Source organism: Larus michahellis, chromosome 8 (assembly GCF_964199755.1).
Source record: "Larus michahellis chromosome 8, bLarMic1.1, whole genome shotgun sequence".
NCBI classification, from domain to species: Eukaryota; Metazoa; Chordata; class Aves; order Charadriiformes; family Laridae; genus Larus; species Larus michahellis.
Genome location: NC_133903.1, coordinates 28,967,630 through 28,989,402, shown reverse-complemented (window position 1 = coordinate 28,989,402; position 21,773 = coordinate 28,967,630). Strand labels below are relative to the sequence as shown.

Here is a 21,773-nt window from a genome sequence, read left to right as displayed (position 1 = left end):
TCATGACTGATTCCACCCCCCTTACACTAACACTGCACTGAGCAGCATGTTATCTGCAAACAAAACCTTTTAACAGGCTCTCCACTTTAAAAATAAATACTGAGCTCAGAACCGGGGAACACTAACTTTCCTTTCTACTTGCATTTATCTTTCTGATTTGATCCCAAGTTATCTTTGGAAAAGAACTATGAGCACTAAATTTTAGAAGGCAACTTAAAGTTTGTTGCTGTATGACTGCTGAAGTGCAGTTATCTCAATAGTGGTCTCCTCTTTTTTTAATTCGGACAGAATGAAAATCACTTGGTATGAAAGCAGTCCTGAATTTAAGATGGTAAAAGAGGTAGTAACTTAATCCCGGCCTGAGAGGAGCTGCGGGTGTTTTGCATACTCAGGAGTGTATCAGTCATGTTACTCCTGGTTGGCACTCAATGAGAGAGAAGCAATTAATACTCTTACTGTGGTGTTTCAGAGACGGATAAATAAGAATAATCCTATTCTTCTCTTAAATAAAGCTGGCTGAACACCAAACCTGTGAGAAAGACGGAACTAGTTTAATTGCAATAGTTGTTCCCAATTCAAGTGAAACACCCAGGGGTATCCAAGCAAAGTTTTGGGGAAAGAAAGGACAAAGTCAAGCTTATTTGGCTAGAATACTGCCATGTATTTAAGGAAACCAGAGCCAACTACCAACACACAGCATCTTTGCTCGTTCACAGAAGAGATCTTTTTAACAGCTACGATTGTATTACTGACAAATTCATAGCAAAACTTCACCTAGAACTTCAACTTGCGGTGCCGTGTCACTGTACCTTTTTGTGGTACACAATGAAACGTAATCTTGGAACAAACACCTACCTGGAGTAACTAACACAATTCACTAAAGTTTGGTTATAAACTGTGAGGTTTCAGTAACAGTCATGTAACCGTTCCTTTCCATTCTCACTTCTGTTAGGCCCTTGCTTGTAGGCAGAACTGTGAAAACAGAACCGAACGCCAGATGACATGTGCAATCTGGAGTTAGAAGCACACTGACTCAGGACTTTCTGGCTTGTTTAAAATCACATCAGATTTTATCCTGGGATATTTTATCACCTTAACGTCACCTCCCTCTCAATTCTAACCAGTCAGGGTTTCGGAATGATTCATTTGAGGAATATTCTGTTTCATATTAACCTCGTGTTTGGAAATGCTTAAGACTTTTGGCCCCGGCCACCTTTCTGGATTCTGTGCTGGCGACAGGACTTTGCTAGAGACTTGGGCGCAGCCGCCATGCTTCCGTCTCAAAGTGGATGTGAGCATAAAAGCTAAGAACTGCCTCGGAGACCTTCTCACAGTAACAGCACCGGGACCGCACACACGCTGTCATCAGGGGCAAGTTCTGCTACGTAATTTTAAAGTGTCTTTTCAAATTAAAATAGCACACAACTCAAAAATCTTAAAATCCAGTTTGGTAAGAAGTACTGGCTTACTTGAACAGGGCGCGCAAGTCTGTAATATCCCGATCTACGAACAAAACGATTTGCATTAATCAGCTGCACAATGAGTAGGGTAGTCTTTTGTGAACACGGCAGCAGCAACTCCGGATTTATCGTCTTCCAGAAACTCAGCATCTTCCACCTTGCCGTCTGCAGCAGCTTCAACCTGTTCTCCTGCCTGGACATCTTCAGCTCGATGGAGGGGGCCTTCTGCCTGCCCTCCCGTGTATGTGGGCGTGCTGTACTTCATAAGGATCGTCTTAAACTGTGCCAAGGGCGCATTTGTGCGGACTCCCATAGGATCAAAGTGGGTTCTGCTGACTCTGTATCCAGCTTCAGAGAGATAGCATAAGAACTTATTTAACCTAAAAAAAGAACAAAAAAAAAATCATTTAAAAAGGAGTTAATAAAGCAGATTCAATACAAGTTATGTAATTGTTGTCATAGTAATCTAAGACTGGAACTTAACGAAAACCTTACTTTGGCATGTTCATTCCTTTAATACTGTGTCTGTGGATATTGTAGTAAAACGCAGGGTGCTCAGCGCTGTTCTCAGCTTTCTGTCGCTTGGCGGCATTTCGAATCACTTCATTGCTTTTTCTTTTTCCTGGACCACAAAAAATACCAGTGAAACCAGGGAACACTCAGTAACACCACAGGAAAATGCTAAAAGACAGTACACAGAAAAAAAAAAAAAAGCCACACAGCAACTACACCTTTGTGTCTGCTTTTATAAGCTAGTATTTTGCAGTTAAAATCTGGCCTGAATTTTAACTGATGTGCCAGTTTCAGTAATAACAAGCAAAGTCAAGTACACTTCATGGAGTATTTAGCATTCTGCTTTTACCAGTAAATGTGATTCTGGATGAAGATACAGTAAAATCAGTATTCAGTGGGGGGAAAAAAACCCCAAGTACCAGTATTATTAAATAAACAAAAAAAATTAAAATGTGAACACCGGGTTGGGCTTAGGCATCACTTAAACTATAGTTTAATTTGAAACTGCTACAGCTATACCAAAATGATCTACTTACCAGGTACCAAGTAGGATTCTGCAGAATTATTTGGTGTTTTTATATATACACCACACTCTTCTAGAATACAATTAAAAGTCAAAATTAATTCTACTGTAAGACAGTAAAATGACAAAATATATTCAAAGAAAGAGAATACCACATTCTGGCCTGAAGAAGGAAGCGTAGGAAGAAGCATACCTATGGGTAACTTTTACATACTAACTCAGTAACTTGAATTTAGAGGGGATATTAAAAATATGATTTCATTTAATGAGTGGCACGGTGTTCCCATGCAGAAAGCCATTTCTTTTGGCACACCGATTTGCAGTCCCTGGGGAGTATGCAGAGCGTGACAGCTGGAATCTTCTCTCCCTAACAGCAGCACATGCTCCTTGATCAGGATCCACCGAAGAACTAGCAGACACTTAATATTTCCATCTCCTTCAGGAACGTGCTGGATTTCATGGCAGTCCACCTGCCTGTGTTATGTTTATTTGGTTTCGGATCTGTCACACTGATTAAATATGTCTAACCCAGTGCTACGCCTCTGACAGAGCCTGCTCTTTTTACAGCATCAGAGACCATCTGACAAGAGCTGCCAAGTCCCACGCTGCATTTAATTTTACAGATACGCTGCTGTTAGTAGTAAGTTACCAAAGAGCGGCATCTCTCTAAATCACCACAATTCTTTTTGTGAACAGCCTGCCGTTTTTCTTACCTTGTTTGTTCTCATCGCAAGGACTATGGGTAGTAAAGTGTTTTGAAGTTGTGCACTCTGCTTCACAAACTAATGTTTTTAAGAGTGGCTGAGCTTCATCCAAACCATACTGGACAGCCTCAAACAGCATTCTTCTGAGGAATCCAGTGTTAAACAGCGCTCCTGACCTATGAAATGCAAGAGAAGGGAAAAGTTAAGACTTCTTAGTGAAAGCAAAAAAGCTACTCTAAAAATCTCTTGCCCAAATTGTTCAGCAATTATGTTACACCAAAGTGCTGCGTCAGGCTGACCGTGTTCTTAACTTCGTGATATTGAATTCCTTTGTTTACAATTACAGTAGTATTGGTCTCACGTTAAAAAAGAAAATAAACAAGATTTCAAGAATGGTAATTTTATTTCTGCCCTACTATGTTGAGAAAGTCATTTAAGCCCCACAAGAAAGGCACTGCCAACTGTCAACCATTTTTAATACTGCTTTGAAATAGTTTAAAGACTTAGCAAAAAGATTTATTCTTGTTTCTCACAAGAAAAAATTCTAAGTATTAATTATCAAGCAGTGTATTACTTACTACCATCAGCACATGGAAGGATTAATAAATTATTTAGTAAGTAAATGTTGCTTAACATTCGGCCAGTAGAGAATACACAGCCAGGTTCTCCTGTGCAAGATGGATTACATAAGCTGCACTGAATATGAAATTTAAAGCAAGTTTGTTATTATTTATTAATTAGTTTGAACTCTTATGAACAAAAGCAAAAACTCAATACCCTACTAAACGCAAAATCAGTTAAGTGTTCCCTGAATTGCTGTACCCCTTTTTGTAGTGCTATAATATCCAGCAGATTTGCATTTTTATTCTATGACTGAAAAGCTGACCCCCAGAGGTCCTTCCCTCCCAAATTATTCTCCAATTCTGTACTGTGTTCTGGACTTACCAGAGAGGACCAAGAACTACTGCCGTCTTCCCAGGCATACTGCCGTGACAATCACAAGGCAGCTGCTGGTAAGGGTTTTCTAAACAGAAAAACAGGATTTAAGTTGTTTTTTAATAGTCAGCAACGCCTACTTCACTCGCTAGAGATGACACAGAGAGGGAGCAGCAGCTTGCTTCAGGGGAGGTATTTGGAAGGACAAGCAGCAGCAGAAGTGTGACACCACTCTCCCTTCTGCCAAGCAGTGCTTAAGAGAACTTAGCGATTGATGACTTGATCTTTAATCATTGTTAAAGCATTGAAAGAAAACAAAAAAGAACCACATAACTTCATATGTTTCTTGGCAGATTTCAAGTATCAAGGAAGTTATGAGCCTTACTACTTATATAAGCAGCTGTCCAGATTAACAGTAAATATCAACAAAAGTGTCAAACGTCAGTCAATTACCTCTACAAAATACAGCCACCTACAAGTTTCCTAAGCCGCAAGTCAGCTTGCTTGCAAGGCATTAAGTAAACAATTCATTTACTAATGAAGATCTCCACTATAACACTGTACTTACCAGTTACTCATTTCTGTTCTTAAAGCTTTACCTCTTTTTTAAAAAAATCTTTTTAATAACAGGCTCATTATTGCATGTGCCTGCACCTGACTTTGAGCAGGACAAAGACACCACCAGTTAGTAGTTAGATATCAAAGAACCCCTAACTTTGAAACAAGGTTTTCCCATTCATATTTATCCAAACTACCACCTGGCTAGTAGCTACCTCTTTATTTCTTTCTTTCTTTTTAATTTTTACCTCTGATTTTTGTCTCTTACCTCTGTTCACTCATGTATAGAGACAGCCCACGAACAGTCGACTGAACCTAGAGGCTGCCTTCATTTACCGCTAAGTGAATTACAGGAATGTACACACTACCAGAAAGCGGATACTGGTGTATTAGAAATACCTTCTCTGTTTCATATAATACACTCATCACTAGATTAAATGGAATTATTACTTTACTAAAAGGATGTAAATATAAACAAGGTCTAAACAATCACAAAAGAGATACAGGAATCAGCTCTAGAAAGTGCAAAAGAAAAGCCATTTACCTTCTACCATATTACCCTCTCTCTGAAAAATTCTCTCTTCGCACCACTGGCAATGGATGAGGTATCTTATTTTCTTTGCCGAATTATCTGCAGGAGATGGTCCCCGTAAAACTCTGACCACTACTAGAACAAAGTGTTCTAGAGCTACGGCGAGTAAGACTTCAATGCCTTTGTTACAGCGAGCTGCAGCTCTATGAAAGAGAAACATTCTCAGGTCAGTATTTGTGCTCTGGCATTTTGAAGACCTCTGTATGCTTTATTTCCTCCCCATCTTTCCTGAGCAGTCAGTTCTCCCATCCTCTCGCCTGTAGCTTTTTTCCCTAATCAGGGACCAGGTTTTATGTCTGCATTTATCTAATAGACTGAATTTACTGAGAATATCTATATGCAAATGACTAATTTTACAAGTTAGTAATTACATTAATCTTTTTAACCACAAGCACAAGGATCTGTAGTTACTATCAGTTTCCATTAAAGCAAGTCTAACTGCAATGCTTAGCTAGAAGCCACTCAAGCAGTTTAATTAATATTTTAAAGTCTTGTGCAGTACTAAAAAGACCACAAAATTGACAAAGGAATAAAAGTTTGCAGATAGGCAAGTCCCAAACAATTCTAGGATTCTAATTTTTACATTACCACCCCTCCCCACCATTCCCAAACCCTCCCCTATTTATGCATTTTCACCTTGCCCAGTCTTTTAGTTTAAAACTTACATTATCCCCTAGCAGCACAAGAATTATGAAACATTAATTTTGCATCAAGAAGTCTGGCTTTTAGAACTAAGGAGTTCTGGAAACTGAACATGTACAACCTACAGCAGAAGTCTCAAGTTTTATATCACTAATACTTTTTAATAAACTTCTACCAGAAATTGAGCTGATTTGTTTTATCAGTACCTTGTCACAGCAGCAATTACTATTCTGGCTGCCAGTTCCTTGTAGTACTCTGTTCTGACAATATTACATCCATAATGACGCAGGGCAACGTGTTGAGCCTTTGCATACAGAGAACTGGTGTCTGTGGACGTCAATGACACAATTCCAAGATTTCTCACATTTCTAAAGGCAGAATCCAGATAATTCACAGAAGTTCCATAGGGGTCCAAATGACTGAAAAGAAAGGAAGTCCCACTGAGTATCTATAGATGCTCAAGAGTTTAGTTTAATCTCAGGAAAACACTACTTTGTAAGCTTCACCTATGGTCATATTTGCATCCTGACCCAACGATTATTTCAAGTTACGAGAACATTGGCCTGATGCTTACACCTTTATCCTTAAAGCAAAGGGAAACTTCTAAAAGCAAAAATACCTTCACACGTATTCATTCCAGTTTACGTACTAAATAATTAGCCTAATTTTTCGCCTGAATACCTTTTGCTTAATTAGCTTAGATCTACATGTTAATAAATACAAAAATCCAATCACTATTTTTGATGTCTGTATATGGTCTTGAATGTCTGCATCTATAAAGCCAACTTGGAAGAATTAGCCTACATTAATTGAAAATTAATATGCTGCAAAATGGATTCAAACAAGAGACACAATGAAGTCCTACACGATGACATGCACAGATGTGAATTTTAAACTAATTAAAAGTTTTAAGAAAAATAAAGGATTAATTTGACATTTCTCTTTATCAAGCAGACAATGAAGTTATACAAAAAATAGTTTGGCTTAAAATTTTCATGTACATTTATAGCCAATTCCAGATGTCAGAAGGGCTTAATATTTTTCCAGCTATTTCGATTAATGTTCTGTTCCCACACCATTTATGGGACAACAAAATGACATTTAAAATACCATGGGACCATTGGTTGCTTCTTTCATTCCAGCTTCCCTAATTAATCATTCACTGGGAGATGGGGGGTGTCACTACCAAGCCAGAAAGTTATCAACAGAAAAAATTCAACACTTACATAAAATCAAACGATCTCAAATGCATTATAACATTGGCATCCATTTTTGTCACCTCAATGGTGTCAGTATTTTCTTCTCCATCTCCCAGAGCTTCATCATTGTCATCTTCCTTAGTGTTCAGTTTCACCTTCATTTTGTTTAAATGGCAGTTTTCCTGAATCATTGTCACAGAATTTTCATTACAATCATTAATTGTAACTTTCACAGAACTCCTGAGATGCTTTGCCCATTGTAATCCCATTATACCTAAGGAAAGACAGAATTGTAACTCCATGACAGAATAAGGAGTTGGTTTCTGGGTTGCTAAACACACCAAGAAAAAAAAAATGCATCCTTGTAAATGTTTCTAATACAGAAGTGTGCACTATGCAAATTTTGTCACGTTCCTGCAAAAACGTGTTGGTGACCTTCTGCCTCAGCACAGAGTGACAACGGAGTTTGTCAAGGGACAGTCTATTTGTCACCATCTTGTACGATAATTGGGGTTATAAACTGAAAGACCTGTGGTATTTGCAAGCAGCTGACCCACAATCTGCAGGAAAGCCCCTTGGCTCGTTTAACACTCCAGAGCAGCAGACAGATGCCTGTCACAGACCAATAGTAAACAGGGTAATAGCTACTGTCAAGATTTTTAAGCTGCCTCCAAATATTTATTGCTGACTGCCCTGATTTCATCTGAAAAAAAAATAGAAGCATTACTTCACAACATCTAAAACAATATGTGTTACCAACATTATTCTTGCACTTGGGAAGTCTGGCCTAGTAGAGAATGGTGATAAATTCACCATTGGAATTTTTATGCGGAGTGCTGAGCAGTTACTGCTATTCTCAACTATAACCTTAAGTTTACAGTGGTTGGCTGATAAACAAGGCAGCAATTCAGATCTCTCCAGATTTTTGTTACAGATGGTTAATAGACACTGATATAACTACTGTACATCTAGTTCACGTTCAGAAATGTTGCAATTAATTACAAGGCGATTCTGATAAAGAAGCTTGGATTCATCACCATTTTTAAACCACAGGTTGATTTTACAGCCATATTCCACAGCCACGGAGCCACAAGAGATTTGTGACCTCGGATGCAAGTTTAGGAAGGTGTCACTTCATGGACGTTGAGGCAACTGATTTTAAGGAGACAACTAAACTTTGATTTAATGTTATTTACAGTCTTTTTAAAAGGCCTAATAGCAGGCTCTTGACAGCTGATTTTTTTTTTTTTGGTATGGAAACTAACGACAGCCTGCCTAAGGAAGAAAATTATTGTATACCTCAGATTATTTTTTGATATCCGGTGTCGGTTACTACTGATTTCTGCAGCTTCATACTATTGGATATTAGCCAAAAAAATTAAAGAAATTGACTTTACCCGTGGCACCAAAAGCATCCAAACATTCTATCGGTTTTCGTTCTTCAGCTAGAACGGCTAGCGCGCAGAATATCAGTTGCCTTGAAAATAAAAAAGAATGGTCATAGTAAGTAAGCTGAGAGGATATTTTTTCCTTCCTTTTCCTTATTTATTTTCCTTGAACATAATACTAGAACATTTAAGCTAAACTCTACCTTTTTCACAGAAGAACTGTAAAGCAAAAACTTCAACTGCCCTTAAAAGTTTAATTCTACAGCAGGATATTCATAAAGTAAGGTCTGGAATCAACTTATCAGTGACTCCAACACTGGGAAAAGTGGCTAGCATTCAAGAGTAAATAGTGGTTTTCCTTACTTTCCCGGCACAATCTGATACTACCCCACTCATGGCCCTGTGCTTAAAATATGTCAGAAGTTATTGTAGAGCAATGGAATTCCACTGTGTTGAGGAACAGGCCTTGTTTTTTTAGACATAGCCATAACCTTAAGCGCAAAGGCCTTCTTCAGAGGCATTCTTAGCTTTCACAGACGCCATCTGAAGCAACTTTAAGCCTGGAAGCTCAAATATTGTCAGCACGGCATGGATGAGGGGTCAGAACGGGCTGACACCCAGTCCCATGCCTCAGTGTCAATGCTTGCACCTTTCAGGTGTGGTACAGACACTATTTATGACTCTCCTTAAAAAACCAGAATGTTTCTTCCTCCACCTTTTTAAATCCAAATAAAGAGAAGACTTGAGAGCATCAGAGTCCCAAAAGAAAAAGTCCTAGAATATGAAAACTGTAAATGGGTATGCTGCTGTTCAGTTAAAGGAGAGAAAGCGGTGACTATCCGTAGTTATCTTGTGGAAATTCACAGAAAAACCATCTGAAGTGTATACAATGAAGTTAGTTTTCAAGTGTGCTCTTCTCTTCAAATCCTATCCTTTTCCATAAACTACTCATCACATAAATATACTTAATTGCTTCAGAAATGACAATATTTCCCCACATAGTCTTCTTGGGTTTAAACATTATTCATCATGACTCTTCTGATGGAAACCTTTCCAAATCAAATGAAAATATCCAAGCAGTAAATTAAAAGCACTTCCAAACAGAATTCTTCTCCCAGGAACCATACCTTATTACTCACCAATGCCATCTCTCCTGCCCCTTGAACAAAAGTTTCACAGGATTTGCTTTTCGAAAAACATGAGTATTTTTCACTAAAAATTCACCATCCCTCTGGTGCATCCTCCCACTCCATTCTCTCACCTGTTGAGTTTCATTTTAGGATTAAAATAGGAATCTGTTTTCTGAGGTGTGGAGTAGTTGGGAAGAACCTGCACATCCGTGGCCAACTCTTTGAGTACTTCATGAGAAGACTTGGGTGCAGGAACTAAAAGAAAGCAATTGTGGGGGGAAGGAAAAGAGTTTGTAAGAATTGGAAATTAGCATTAGCACATTTGATAAATTAAATTGAAAATTTGCTCCCATATAGCAAGAAGTCTGGGTTACGCAGTAATCCAACTGGCACACATGGATCAGTTAACTAGTACACAGGGGGGGAAAAAACCTGGCAACAATTTCTCTTCCAGTCCCAAGAGTGGCAGATAAGGATCAAGCTCTACCTCAGTTTTTCTTCCCATAAAATACCAGATTTGTTTCTCAGTTGGGCTCCTATGTACCCACTCAAATTTAAGAGAGCAAGCCCCTGAGCCTGAGGCTTAGCACATTTGTTTTGCATGTTCAAACATAATACACTGCTAATTAATTAAAACCCTATTAACACAGTCCTGGATGTTTATCGGTGAACTACGGAAATCCCTCAAAATCCTTGATCTGTAAGTTACCAAACAGCTTCACAAAACACGTATAGACAGCACAAGCAGAGGGACAATTTCGGCACTTAGGCTTTGGGTACATTCACAGCCCCCAGGTGTTGCTGAATTGCCTCCAAAGCAAGAAATATCTGACCTCTGGATTTCTCTACTCCCTGTTAGAAAAATAGCCACATACGTTTTGTTAAAAAAATAACGAATGGGTCACTCTTTACTGACAGCTCTGAAGGGAATGATACAGAGATTAATCTATTTCACAACACACACTCTATTAAAGGTATGCATACGTACTACTATCACTTCCTAGACGCACAAACTGATCCCCCAGACACTAAACTACTACTCCTAAACTGCATATTGGTAACAGAGACAAGTGTGACCCTCACAGCTCCCAGCCTCATCTTTATTATATCTGTCTTGGTTTCAGCTGGTTAGTTTCCTAGCAGCTGCTGTGTTTTGGATTTAGTATGAGAATAATTTGATAACGCATATTGTCTTAGTTGTTGCTAAGTGATGTAAAAAAGTCAAGGACTTTTTCAGCTTCCCACATAAGTTGAGAGGGAGCAGAGACAAGCTGGCCAAAGGAATATTCCATACCATAGATGTCATGCTGGGCAATCAAATCAATCTCACCACATCAGGTGGTGAGAGCGATGTGTGCTGTATCACTTTACTTTGTCTATTATTTTACCATTATTATTCTTATTCTCCTCCATTACTCTATCTCAACCCACGATTTCCCGCCCCGTTCCTTTTCTCCCTCTTCTCCCTACCCTACTGGGGATGGGGAGCGAGCAAGTGGCTACATGGTCCTAGTTACTGGCTATATAATTAATATAAATAATTACTATAATTAATAATTCCAATTATTTAAAATTCTTCCAATCTAGTTTATACAAGTTTAGAAACAAAAATCTAGTTCTGGAGAAAGTCAGACAGGATCGTCATTTACTAAACAACTATGGACAGCTCTGTCATGACTCTCCAGAACTAAAAGTTATCTTGGTTTGTGAATTCATGCTGATGCAATTGGGATAAAAAGCCAAGGATTTTTATATTGCAGATTTACGCAAGACTGATTTACAAACACACACACAGCCAAATACATAGACATCAAATTCTCTATACAGATTGTTTTTCATGGATTCCATGTCCTCCATTGTTTTGGAGAGACAGAAACCTGTATTTCCAATATTAACCAATTGTGAATGCAATATTATTCACCAACAAGAACAGAGTAGCTGTTCCATGCAGAGACTAAATCACAACACTGCTACACTTTTGAGGAAGAGATAGTGTTTTGAAATATTAAGGGCAGATTTCTCATTCATAAGGCTAAATCCATTTTGGAATTTTTTTCATGTCTCTCACCCACATATCAGTTATTCCATGTGGTAGATAGTATAAAAAGACGGAATGTTTTATAGAAGAACCTACCTGTAATAAACCTTGATTCAGTTTCTCCTTTATTCACATGACGATTAATATGACCTATCATATCAGTTCTTCGTGTGATAGTTGCTGAACAGATGATACAATGGTAATGGGCTCCCATCTTTGAAAGTGTCTGTAAAATATGATATGTATAGTTTCAGAATAGATAAAAATGGTTAAAGTAGAACTATACCTGAACACAGGCACATGAAGAAATCATCTGTCTGTTATCTCTAGTGCATACAAAATATTTTGAACCTACAGGACTGTACACAATCACACCAGCAGAGCCAGCACAGCACAGCTATCCTGCCACAGCATCAAAAGCAATTAAACTCTGCCCAAACTCCACATACTCAGCACACAGGGAAGGAACTGAGAAGCATCCCTCACCTGGCCTAATGAACCCTTTATCTCTTCCACACAAAGCTGCTGTTTATTCCCAACTGTGACAGCGTTTTACCCACCAAAATAAAAGAGATACAACTACATTCAACTACTCAAAGGTAGTATATCAGATACTTATATTCTGGACCGATAAGCTTCTGGTATCCCACACTGGATTATTTTGAGGAGTATTTTGAGACCAAGTACATGGCAGAAGTTCCCCTAAATCACCCATTCCCCCCTACTTTGTAGGGTAACGTATTTCTGTGATTCAGCCCTTTTACCTGGTCTCCAACGAGGTTTGGTTTTACTGGATGACAAGGTAAGTGGCAGATGCACATTCGGTACCCTGGAAAACAAATTCTTGTCACACCACAGTACAACAAGTAAATGGAATGCAAATTTCCTATACTGCAAACTCTGATTCAAAATCTTCTTTATTTTTAGGGCACGGTCTCATTTAAGATTCCCAAGTATTGCCACAAGACAGTGACAAGAGAACATTACCAACTATATGATAAACTCACCTTCCACACATTTATCAGCTAATTATACACATAATTTTTTAAAATATGAAAAAAACTATATATAAGCAATTCATTTTAATCCTACACAGCTATGCTTAGTCTTCTGGCTATATGGTATATAACTTCCAACGGTACTTGTGAGTATTTTACAAAAGTATTGTTACCTGGCTAAAAGACTTGTGTGAATACTCCTATAAAACATACGTTCCACAGTTTAAAGAAAAAAAAAACCAAACAAAACAACAAAAAAGACACCTGCTAGTGCATGCAAAACCAGAACTCCAGGCAGATAATTTTTAATTTAACTTTAATCTTGTCCATCTTCTGATTAGTCATTCTATCTCCCACAAACTCATGCACCTAGTTCTTTAAAAACCACTCTTTCTTTTCCTTCTTAAACTTCCTGTAGGGATTTCAATGCATCTTAACAAGTAGATCACAGAGTTTGTTAAAAAAAAAAAATAGATAAAGATACTAAATACAGATACTAAATAAATACATTAAGTATTTATCTGAAGCCAGGGAACCTTTATGATGAGCCAAAAATGACCACATGTGCGCTTGTCTGATTATTAATACAACCAAACACTTTCATTATATAAATATTTTAGATTTTATAGTAATTTTAATGACATGACAAGCACTTATTTTTTTATATGAGACAACACACAACTAACTATTTTGTCATGTAGAATACCAAGCTATTTTACATTTATATTTTACACTCACATCAAAATTCATTATGACAAAATATGGTTCTCATTCAGAGCTGGTAACAAGATGCTGAAGTCAAGAGAGTTTAAAAAGATTAAACACAGAACAGTGTCCTACATGTCCACCATTTCTTCTAGTGTTTACTATTCAAATACGATTACCATTACCTTCAAATTCAACAGACACTTTCCAGTGCAAATTCTGAAGGTGACGATGGAGTTTATGACTATAGCAAGCTTTGAATTTCTCCTCAGGACACAATGGACAAGGCTTTTTTTCATCTGAAAACACAAATAAAGAATAAGTATGAGAAACATATCAAGTGCAGTTACCACCAATGGCAATGGGGAATGACAGCACTACCAGAGAGTAATTCCCCAGGGTATATTCTAAATCCAGCAAACACAAAGGTCAAATTTATGGATTGCCTCTTTTTACTCCACAGAATACAGCCAAGAACAACTATTACTTTAAAGATCATTAACTTCTGCAACCATTACTTTTTGTTTTCTAGTATTTTTTACTCCAGCAATGAGGCTAATACAACTTCTGCAGAATAAAAAATTTTATAGATCAAGTCTAGAGACTTACAGTGATTAAAAAAATACCTCAAGAGGTTAGAACAAGAATTTGTCTTCCCCCCCCCTCCTCAATCTTTTAGATAAAACAAGCACCCAGTATCTTTTTAAGCTGCAAAAAAAAGACAGTGTACTTTATGTTAAAAAAAAAATTTTTTCTTCTTGGAAATCTTGCATAAGGGACAAAAAAGCAAAGGCAAGATTATCTGACATCAAAGGTGTTGAAGCACTTGAAGTACTAACCAAAATAAAAACTAGTTATTGGGAGACTTATGTTGTAGGGCTGCACACAGGAATGATGTTTTAGAGCATGCACACATCTGCTCATGGGTCTTAAGACTGCTAAATGTCAAACAGCCTCTCATGCAGAATTTAGCAGAAAAGCCTGCATGTGTTCAAGTAACACTGGATAGATCCTGAAATATGGCACAGAACATGGGGACCTATAATAATAATTGCTTATCTTAGGCTTGCACAACCGCAACATTCCTCTTTTATTACTTTTTTATGAGTGGATTACTATATCCACACAGAATCCCATGCCACTGTAGCCAACAGAGGCAGTCTACAGCTCACCGAATAAATAACCAGTGTTCTCTAATGTTGATCAGCCTCTTTTATGATTTACTGGATATCAAATACATGAGGCGATGGTAATAAATACAAGTCAGTCCATTATCACACATGGCAGAAGAATGCTACATCCATGCAGAAGAAATAAAAAATTACTACTGGGAATAGACAAGGGAATAGTGATTTTCTTATTGCTACCATGGATTTACATATAACTCGGTTCAGCAACGGCTGCAAGTACCAGAGTTATGAGATGCTCATGACCCATCTCCTCATTAAAAATGGAACTATGTACGTTTTTAGCATATTTGTTAGTAAAATTAGAGAGACATGGAAGCAGGCTGTTATTTCCATCAGTGGCCACTCTAAAAATTATTAAGGCACAAAAGCCGTATGATACAAAGCCTGTGTGGACCCTGATGATCCTTTTCCTTGATCTGTGAATAAAACCTAGTTTCAGTTGACAGGGCTGCCACTGACAGCACTACATACATACATGTAATCAGCGAAAATATAAAGGTTGTAATAAAAACACCTTGCAGTCTTAAAGCAATCCTTCAATATACATCTGGATCAGAAGTGAATACAGGGGGGAAAAATACAGAGAAAACATCTGAAACAGAATACATATTTATTTAAACACTGCAAAGACAACAATTAGCTTCCCTGTTACCGTGGCACTTGAAGTAAAATAAAAATGAGATTAAGCTGCTGATATAGCTAGAATTAAAATTTTGCTGATCCATGCACACTGCCAACATTAGAAATGCTACAATGCAGAGGAAAAAGATGTGAAGGAATCATTAAGGCCTTAAATTTTACTGAAGTAAGTACAATATTCAATAAGCAAGGGAACAAATCAAAGTTTTTTTTCTTTTTTTACAAAACCCCTAGTCTTCAAGCATAAATATATAGTGTGTTAAAAATAAAAGTTAAGAACAAATGTAAATACCTGAAACATGATCTGTGTTCTGAGATACTGCCACAGTAAACTCACCTTCTTTCAGGTTAGCTAGTTTCTCTAGATCAGCAAGATGTCTTTGAATTGAAATATGTTTCTCTAAAAAGCAGAGAAATTTAGAAGTTAAACATTCGTAGTTAAATAATTATTTTTAGTTTGCTGCTATTTTTCTATGCATCATTTCAAATCTAATGCTATTAGAGAAAGACTATAGTACCAACTGGAATATTTGTTTGTATCCTTTAACTTCCATGGTAGAAGGAATGACTGCAAAATTAATCGTCAGAATAGTTCTTTAATAAGATCCATATATTTCTATACAAGCATCTACTTGCTTTTTAATGCTGACACATTAAATTTATGAAATGGGAAGGACCTTTGTTTGAGTAGAACAAGCTGAAAAGATGACATCACATTTCACTTACTCCCAATTTTACTGCTCGGCATAAAAACAACCTATGAACTGTCTGGCAAAACTAAAGTATCAGCTAGAAGTGGACCAATTTTAAGTAACAATTATTCACTGTATAGCCACGACAAATTCAATTCTACCACTTTTTTTTCCTCCTTAGGGGACTGTTTAACCATTAAATTCACCTCCCAATTTTTCAACTTGCCAGGCAATGGGAACAGTGGAGAATTAGCCTATCCAATAAATCAGCTTTGTTGGCTTCAGCGAACACAACACATCAGTTTACAGTAATACCAATTCTGTAGCAATTTTAATCCTTTACAATGTTTTTACAAGATTAGTCTTCAGTTGTTCTTATGTGAAACAAAGATAGCAATTGATCAATGTGCTCAAGATACAGAGGTGAATCTGAATTCTAGGGTTAAAAGCAGTTCCCAGCTTTTTTTTAGATACAATAGATTTTCTCTGCTCTCTGTGGTGCTTCTGCATCAGAGCCTAATGTAGATCATACCTCATCTAACTGTGGCTTGTTTCCTGTCACTGTGTACGTGCAAACTTCCACAGCAATTTCTAGAAATGTTAGTTAAGGGGAAAATAGCATCTCATTTGAGAGATATTTCCAATGCCTTAGGAAAATATTTTATTTAAATGAATGGGAAAAGGTATCCATACCTATCAGATGTATGGAAAATGAAGATTTCAACACATTCCCTTTACCTTTCTTCTCCACTATTTCTACCTTTTCTCCTCCTTTCCTCAAGCACACAACACAAATACTCTTAAAGAGTTTATTAGCAAACCTCTTGGATAATCAGACGATACATCCAAAATGTTGCTATCCGATTCCCTTGTGGATTCTTCCTCCATTCCTTTTTCTTCAGTTTCCATTTCTGACCCAGCATCTTTCATATCCAGGTTGTTGCTTTTCTCTTTTCCAGAGACAACCACGCCATCTTAACAAAATCAGACCAAAAAAACCACTAAAAGCGTTGTTGATATAACAAAGTCATACAAATATGTTCATTTGTTTCCAATAATTTGATGCTTCTAACAGGCAAAAATGACTACAAGGGGAAAAACAATACCTAAATAGTATGTTGGAGAATGAGATTAATTATCACTCATCCTTGGAAATTACTGTGAAATGCTGCCATCCTGGACAGATGAAACTGTTTGCCCATCTGGATCATCAGATGTTTAAACTTAACATAACAATATTTACATGTTATTTTCTGGCAAAAAGCAGTCCTAGCAAGACACAAAGCAGGCAATGAGGAGGTCCAAATACTTGTAACAATATACTAGCAACTAGTTTAGAATTCTTTATGACTACTTGAACAATCTGAAAAAAGGAGGGGAGTGAGGAAAGAATTTTCTACCACCAGGGGCTGTGATGATAGTTAAGCGCTGGTGCCATCAGCATTTGCAAATGAATGACTTCTCTGGGGTAGCACCCAGATGGGCCTATTGAAAAATTTCAAAAGGACTTAAAGAGGCTGAGCAATAGGCAATAAAATGACAAAAAATAATCAAGTGGTGGACTTGGGGGGAAAAGAAAAATTTTGATTTGACATACAGATGGACTTTCCTCAATCAACTGACTTTAGGAAGTTGAAAGTCCCCGCTAAGCCTGCATACCGAACGGTATTGCCCCTGAGACAAAAGACTTTCGAATGGACATGGCTGAACTAGCTAAGTTTCAAAAAAGGAGCGACAAGAAATAACAAAGCAATGGCATTACTGCTTAGCTATTGAAAGCAACAGAGCAGGTTATGAGTATATGCAGAGAGAGGGCACAAGTCAACCATCCACTCTCTATTCCAACACAAAACCCAGGATGCACCAAATGGAGGTATCCGCTGGAAATTCAGCGCAGAAGATTGTTCTCTACAAAAGCTACTGTTAACACTGCAGAGCTCCCTGACACAGGCCGCCGCGGATGCTGCAAGTCTATGAGCGCTAAAGTGAGAATTTTACGGAAGAGAAATCCATCTGGGATTTTAAACACAAAACCACGACCTTTGGCTCGAGAAAACAAGGAGTAACAAACTCTTCTGTGTTTTAAGATCTTTCTGGAGGATACATTGATGTGTGCCTGCTCTATTCTGCTAGTCTTCCTTAGCCATCTACTCCTGGCCACTACTGAAGGCAGAATAAGGGCTGGAAGGATCTTCCAGCAGTTCTTACAATTCCCCTAGGGTTTTTTGTTTGTTTGCTTTTAAACATTGCAATTGGATACAAATCTTTGCTATTAAAAAAAATCAGAAAGAGGAAATGGAAGGAATACCTGAAGACGGGGGTCAGAGAAATTGTTTAGCCAGACAAAAGCATAAAGTAAAATGATTTCATCTACCTTAAAATATATCAAGACCAGCACTGCTTCTCAGAGAGCACTGCTGTAATTCTCACAGATCTATTTATAAGCTGACAACTCACTTGTATTTCCTGCCTACTTTTCAATTAAAAAGTTGTAAGATGCCGGGTGATAGTTCTTACTCGTTTTAATAATAGAAAGACAGAAAGAAAATTAAGTAGAAAGATTTTTGGCAATAAATCCATAAGAAGAGCAATGATTGACTATGACTACATGTGCTGTGAGAAAAACTGATAACACTGTTACAAAAACGCATAGTGAGAGCATAGCAATGACTGAAGTCCACCAGCTGGACTGCCTGCATCTTCACAGCAAGTGTATAGGTTAAAATGCTGGAAAAGGAGAGTATGAATACAGGTACATAGAATTTGTATATATACCTACATAAAAAGAGGTTAACTTTCACATTTAAGGGTTAAAAAAGGCAGGTTGTTACCAAAGCAAGATTGCAGGATCCTTAAAATGCCCATCAGGAGTCACTGATGATGCACAAACATAATAATGTTTTAAAAAGCTTAAATTATCCTTTTTTTTTTTAATTAGAAGCGTCAGTTCGCTTCATCGGTAAGACCGCAACAGCAAATGACTAGCATCAATGGCAGTTTTGGCGCGGCTGGAAAAAAACTGGCACAAGCAGTGTAAGCACAGTTTGGCAGAAAAAACTGAGAAAACCTCCGTTTGGGGCAGAGGCGGGAGGGCACACACCACCGCCCCCCCCCCCCCCCCCCCCCCGCAGGCCTCGCTTTGCAACGGCTTGAAATAATAAAATATTATCAACCACACGTGCAAAAGCCTCGTTGAGGGAGGAAAGGGGGACACGCAGGTGCTGGCTGCGCGGTTTCGCGGCTCCCGAGCGCGGAGGGAGGCGCCGAGGCCGCGGCCGAGGCTCAGCCCCGGGGCCGGGCCGGGCGCACGTGTGGCCCCGCCGCCTGCCCCGCACCGGCCCGATTCCACACAAAGTCGTGAGGAACGGGGAGAAGGGGGCTCCGCTCCCCTCGCGGCGCAGGCGGGGGGAGAAAGGAGACGGCGCGGGGAAGGCGGTTCCAGGCGCCCGGCTGCAAATTCAAACCCTTACAGGGTTCTCTTACAGCGCTTCTCCCTCCTGCGCCTCCGCATGGCGCCCGCCCGCCCGCAGCATCTCCCGGGCATGGCGGGGCCGCGCACACCCGGCGAAAGGAGCTGCGGCCGCCGCCGCGCCGCTCCCCTCAGCGGGGGCCCGGCTCCCGCCACACCGGCTCCCGCCACATCGCCCGCCCGCTCACGGCCCCCCGCGCCCGGCCCTCACTGAGCGCTGCGGTCTCGCTGCCGCCTTCGGGCTTCTCCTCGTCGCTGTCCTCCTGCCCTGGCTGCCTCCGCTCGGGGGAAAGCTGTGCTAGCGAGGCCCCCACAATCTCCTCCGCTGCCATCTTCTCGGCAGAAAGCCCACTGGTCGGGCGCAGGAAGACGAGTCGAGGCCCAGAGATGCGGCGCCGTCCCCACACGCGTCTTATTCGGGAGGGGGGCGGTGCTGAGGGGGGCGGGCGGAGAGGCCCGGCGGCGGCGGCCGGCACGTACAGTGGGAGAGGAGATGGGCCTGTGCCGACTACATTTCCCAGAGCGCTTCAGGGCTCCGGCTCCTGACGGGGCCTGGGCCTTGCCCAGCGCGCTCCGCGGTGGGGAGGGGTTGGGGCCGCGGCGGTTCCCGCAGGCGAACAGCGGGCTAGGCTGAGTCTGACAGGGAGGCGGCCGGCGTCAGAGCGGGGCCGCGCTCGGGGTTCCCCTGAGGCCTCTCCACCAGGACCGTCCGTTCCGAGGCCGCCCGGCGAGACGGGGCTGCGGGGCGCGGAGCCGCTGCCCGCCTCGGCTCTGACTTCTTCGGCGGGAAGGTGCGTCCGAGCTGCTTGGCTGTGAGGGGCGGCCGCCCCGAAGCCGGGGAGGAGGCAGGCAGGGAGGCAGGGGGTGCTGGCAGCCGGCGGGCGGGGTGTGGGAGGCCGCCCGGCCTCTGCTCTGAGGGACAGCGGGGTCCCGCTTGTGTTGGCCCTTCCCTCACGCCTGGGGTCGGGGGCAGGAGCCTGCTGCCGTTTAGCTGCGGCGGAGCAGCAGCTTTTCCTTCAGTTACTTGAAGCGGCCCATGTTGGAGGCTGTCTTAGGGCCCTGTGTTTACTTTGTCTTTCTGCTCTATGGCTGAGCTGCTTCTTGTGGGCTTGTCTGTGTAGGTAGTTGACCTGGGCTCTGGAAACGCGCCTCTAGAGCTTTGGAAGCTTCTGGTGGAGCTGTCTTACAGCCCTCTTAAACCTCCTCGCGTTCGTGGTAGGCTCGCAGGAGTAGTTTGTGTGGTGCGAGTTGTCACGATGTTCCCTCCGCCTCAGGGGAAGGGGGGGGGGCCTACGGTGGGAGGTATGTAGTTGGAACTGCTTTAAAACTTGACGGTTGTATGACTAAATGTTAAAGGATGTTTGTCTCTATTAATCGGGTATGTTTGCTGTACAAAATATGTGTCTCTGGAGCAGATGGTAAAGTAATTGCCATCCTTTTTTTTCTGTGAAGCTCTCTTTAGTAGTGCGATGTGAATAATTAACCCAGCTGAAATCTGCTGTGGATCTGTAATGAGAAAACAGAAGAAGAGTATTTTTTTTCTCTACGCGGTTAAATTTTGGTTTTTATATCAGCTGGAAATAAAAACTTGAAATAAATAATAATGGCAACGCTTTCTCTTAGGATTTGAAGATGTCAAAAAAGAAACTGAAGAAATTAACTGGAAAGGAAGACTGTTTGGATGGCCGGGATGACAAAGTAGGAACAGTTGTGTTATTATTATTTTATCATTATTTTAATTCAAACCCCCACGTTCGAAAGAAGAGCATGAATTGTTTAGCAGTCTTGTGACAGAAGAATTAATCAAATTTAAAGGTGGGGTCATTAAGAACAGCAAGAGGGTTCAGTTGGGCAGATAACTGCAAGTTCTAGCTGGGTAACTACTTTATGTTTTTCTCCAGAGGCTATGAGTAGTGTAGGTATCAGAAAATTTGAGATTTTTTTAAAATTTATTTTAGGATATCTTATTGGTTGAGGAAAGTGGAGCTTAAAACTGTTACCCAAACCACTACTGTTTTCCTGGATTGTTCTTTATCTTGGATCTTATATCTTAATTTTCTGATTAATCACAAATTGTACTTCACGGCATTTTAGCAAACAACTCTGAAATATTTCGTTTTAACCGCTGTATGGTTATGTATGATGTAAATGAATGACTGAGATTCTTAGTATACTTTAGTCCATATTTGTAACTAGGGAGTAAGCTTCCACTGAAGCACATGTAAAATGCAGGTGTTACAGGGGTGATAATCTTTCTGGTCACACTTGTATGTACCTTTGCATTCTTTTTTATTTGTATCCCCTTATGGGAAGTTATTTCCTGCCAGTAGAGTAATACATATCCAATAAATCAGTAGCTTAATAAATCCACACTTAAATTTGCTAGATTTTTTTCCC

At 40.0% G+C, this 21,773-nt stretch overlaps 2 protein-coding genes across 8 annotated transcripts in view; one reads left to right on the top strand and one right to left on the bottom strand.

Moving 5' to 3' along the window:
• Nucleotides 1-636: 636 nt before the first annotated feature.
• On the bottom strand, nucleotides 637-19,882 carry TRMT1L (tRNA methyltransferase 1L). 2 transcript variants are annotated; one of them, XM_074596837.1, is made up of 16 exons: nucleotides 19,588-19,882; nucleotides 16,729-16,881; nucleotides 15,553-15,615; nucleotides 13,572-13,685; nucleotides 12,448-12,512; nucleotides 11,780-11,909; nucleotides 9,777-9,900; nucleotides 8,525-8,604; nucleotides 7,155-7,401; nucleotides 6,135-6,347; nucleotides 5,239-5,429; nucleotides 4,146-4,224; nucleotides 3,210-3,376; nucleotides 2,510-2,569; nucleotides 1,956-2,082; nucleotides 637-1,840 (listed from the first exon to the last, which is right to left on the bottom strand). In XM_074596837.1, exons 1-16 carry the CDS (start codon nucleotides 19,706-19,708, stop codon nucleotides 1,525-1,527), a joined length of 2,250 nt encoding a protein of 749 aa, XP_074452938.1. In that variant the 5' UTR covers nucleotides 19,709-19,882; the 3' UTR covers nucleotides 637-1,524. The 2 variants fall into 2 exon arrangements, with proteins under 2 accessions (XP_074452938.1, XP_074452940.1); XM_074596839.1 differs by having other exon boundaries at nucleotides 15,508-15,615; nucleotides 19,588-19,833.
• A 62-nt stretch (nucleotides 19,883-19,944) lies between these two features.
• Nucleotides 19,945-21,773, top strand: part of SWT1 (SWT1 RNA endoribonuclease homolog) — a 33,423-nt gene continuing 31,594 nt past the window's right edge. For 5 of the 6 annotated variants that reach the window (XR_012588604.1, XR_012588605.1, XM_074596835.1 and 2 more), the window contains exons 1-2: nucleotides 19,945-20,167; nucleotides 21,000-21,074. Coding sequence is in view for 2 of the 6 variants with exons in the window: in XM_074596835.1 (XP_074452936.1) it covers nucleotides 21,009-21,074 (66 nt within the window). In the remaining 4 variants the exon portion in view is untranslated. The remainder of the gene's footprint in view (nucleotides 20,168-20,999; nucleotides 21,075-21,773) is intronic. The other variant, XM_074596836.1, reaches the window with a different exon arrangement.

Excerpts from the sequence above, each read along its gene's own strand:
- TRMT1L (XM_074596839.1), bottom strand. The coding sequence starts at position 19,708 with ATGGCAGCGGAGGAGATTGTGGGGGCCTCGCTAGCACAGCTTTCCCCC. Across the intron at positions 7,402-8,524 it reads GGATGCTTTTGGTGCCACGG|GTATAATGGGATTACAATGG; the intron begins GTAAAGTCAATT and ends GTCTTTCCTTAG. Across the intron at positions 6,348-7,154 it reads TTGAGATCGTTTGATTTTAT|TCATTTGGACCCCTATGGAA; the intron begins GTAAGTGTTGAA and ends CTTTCTTTTCAG.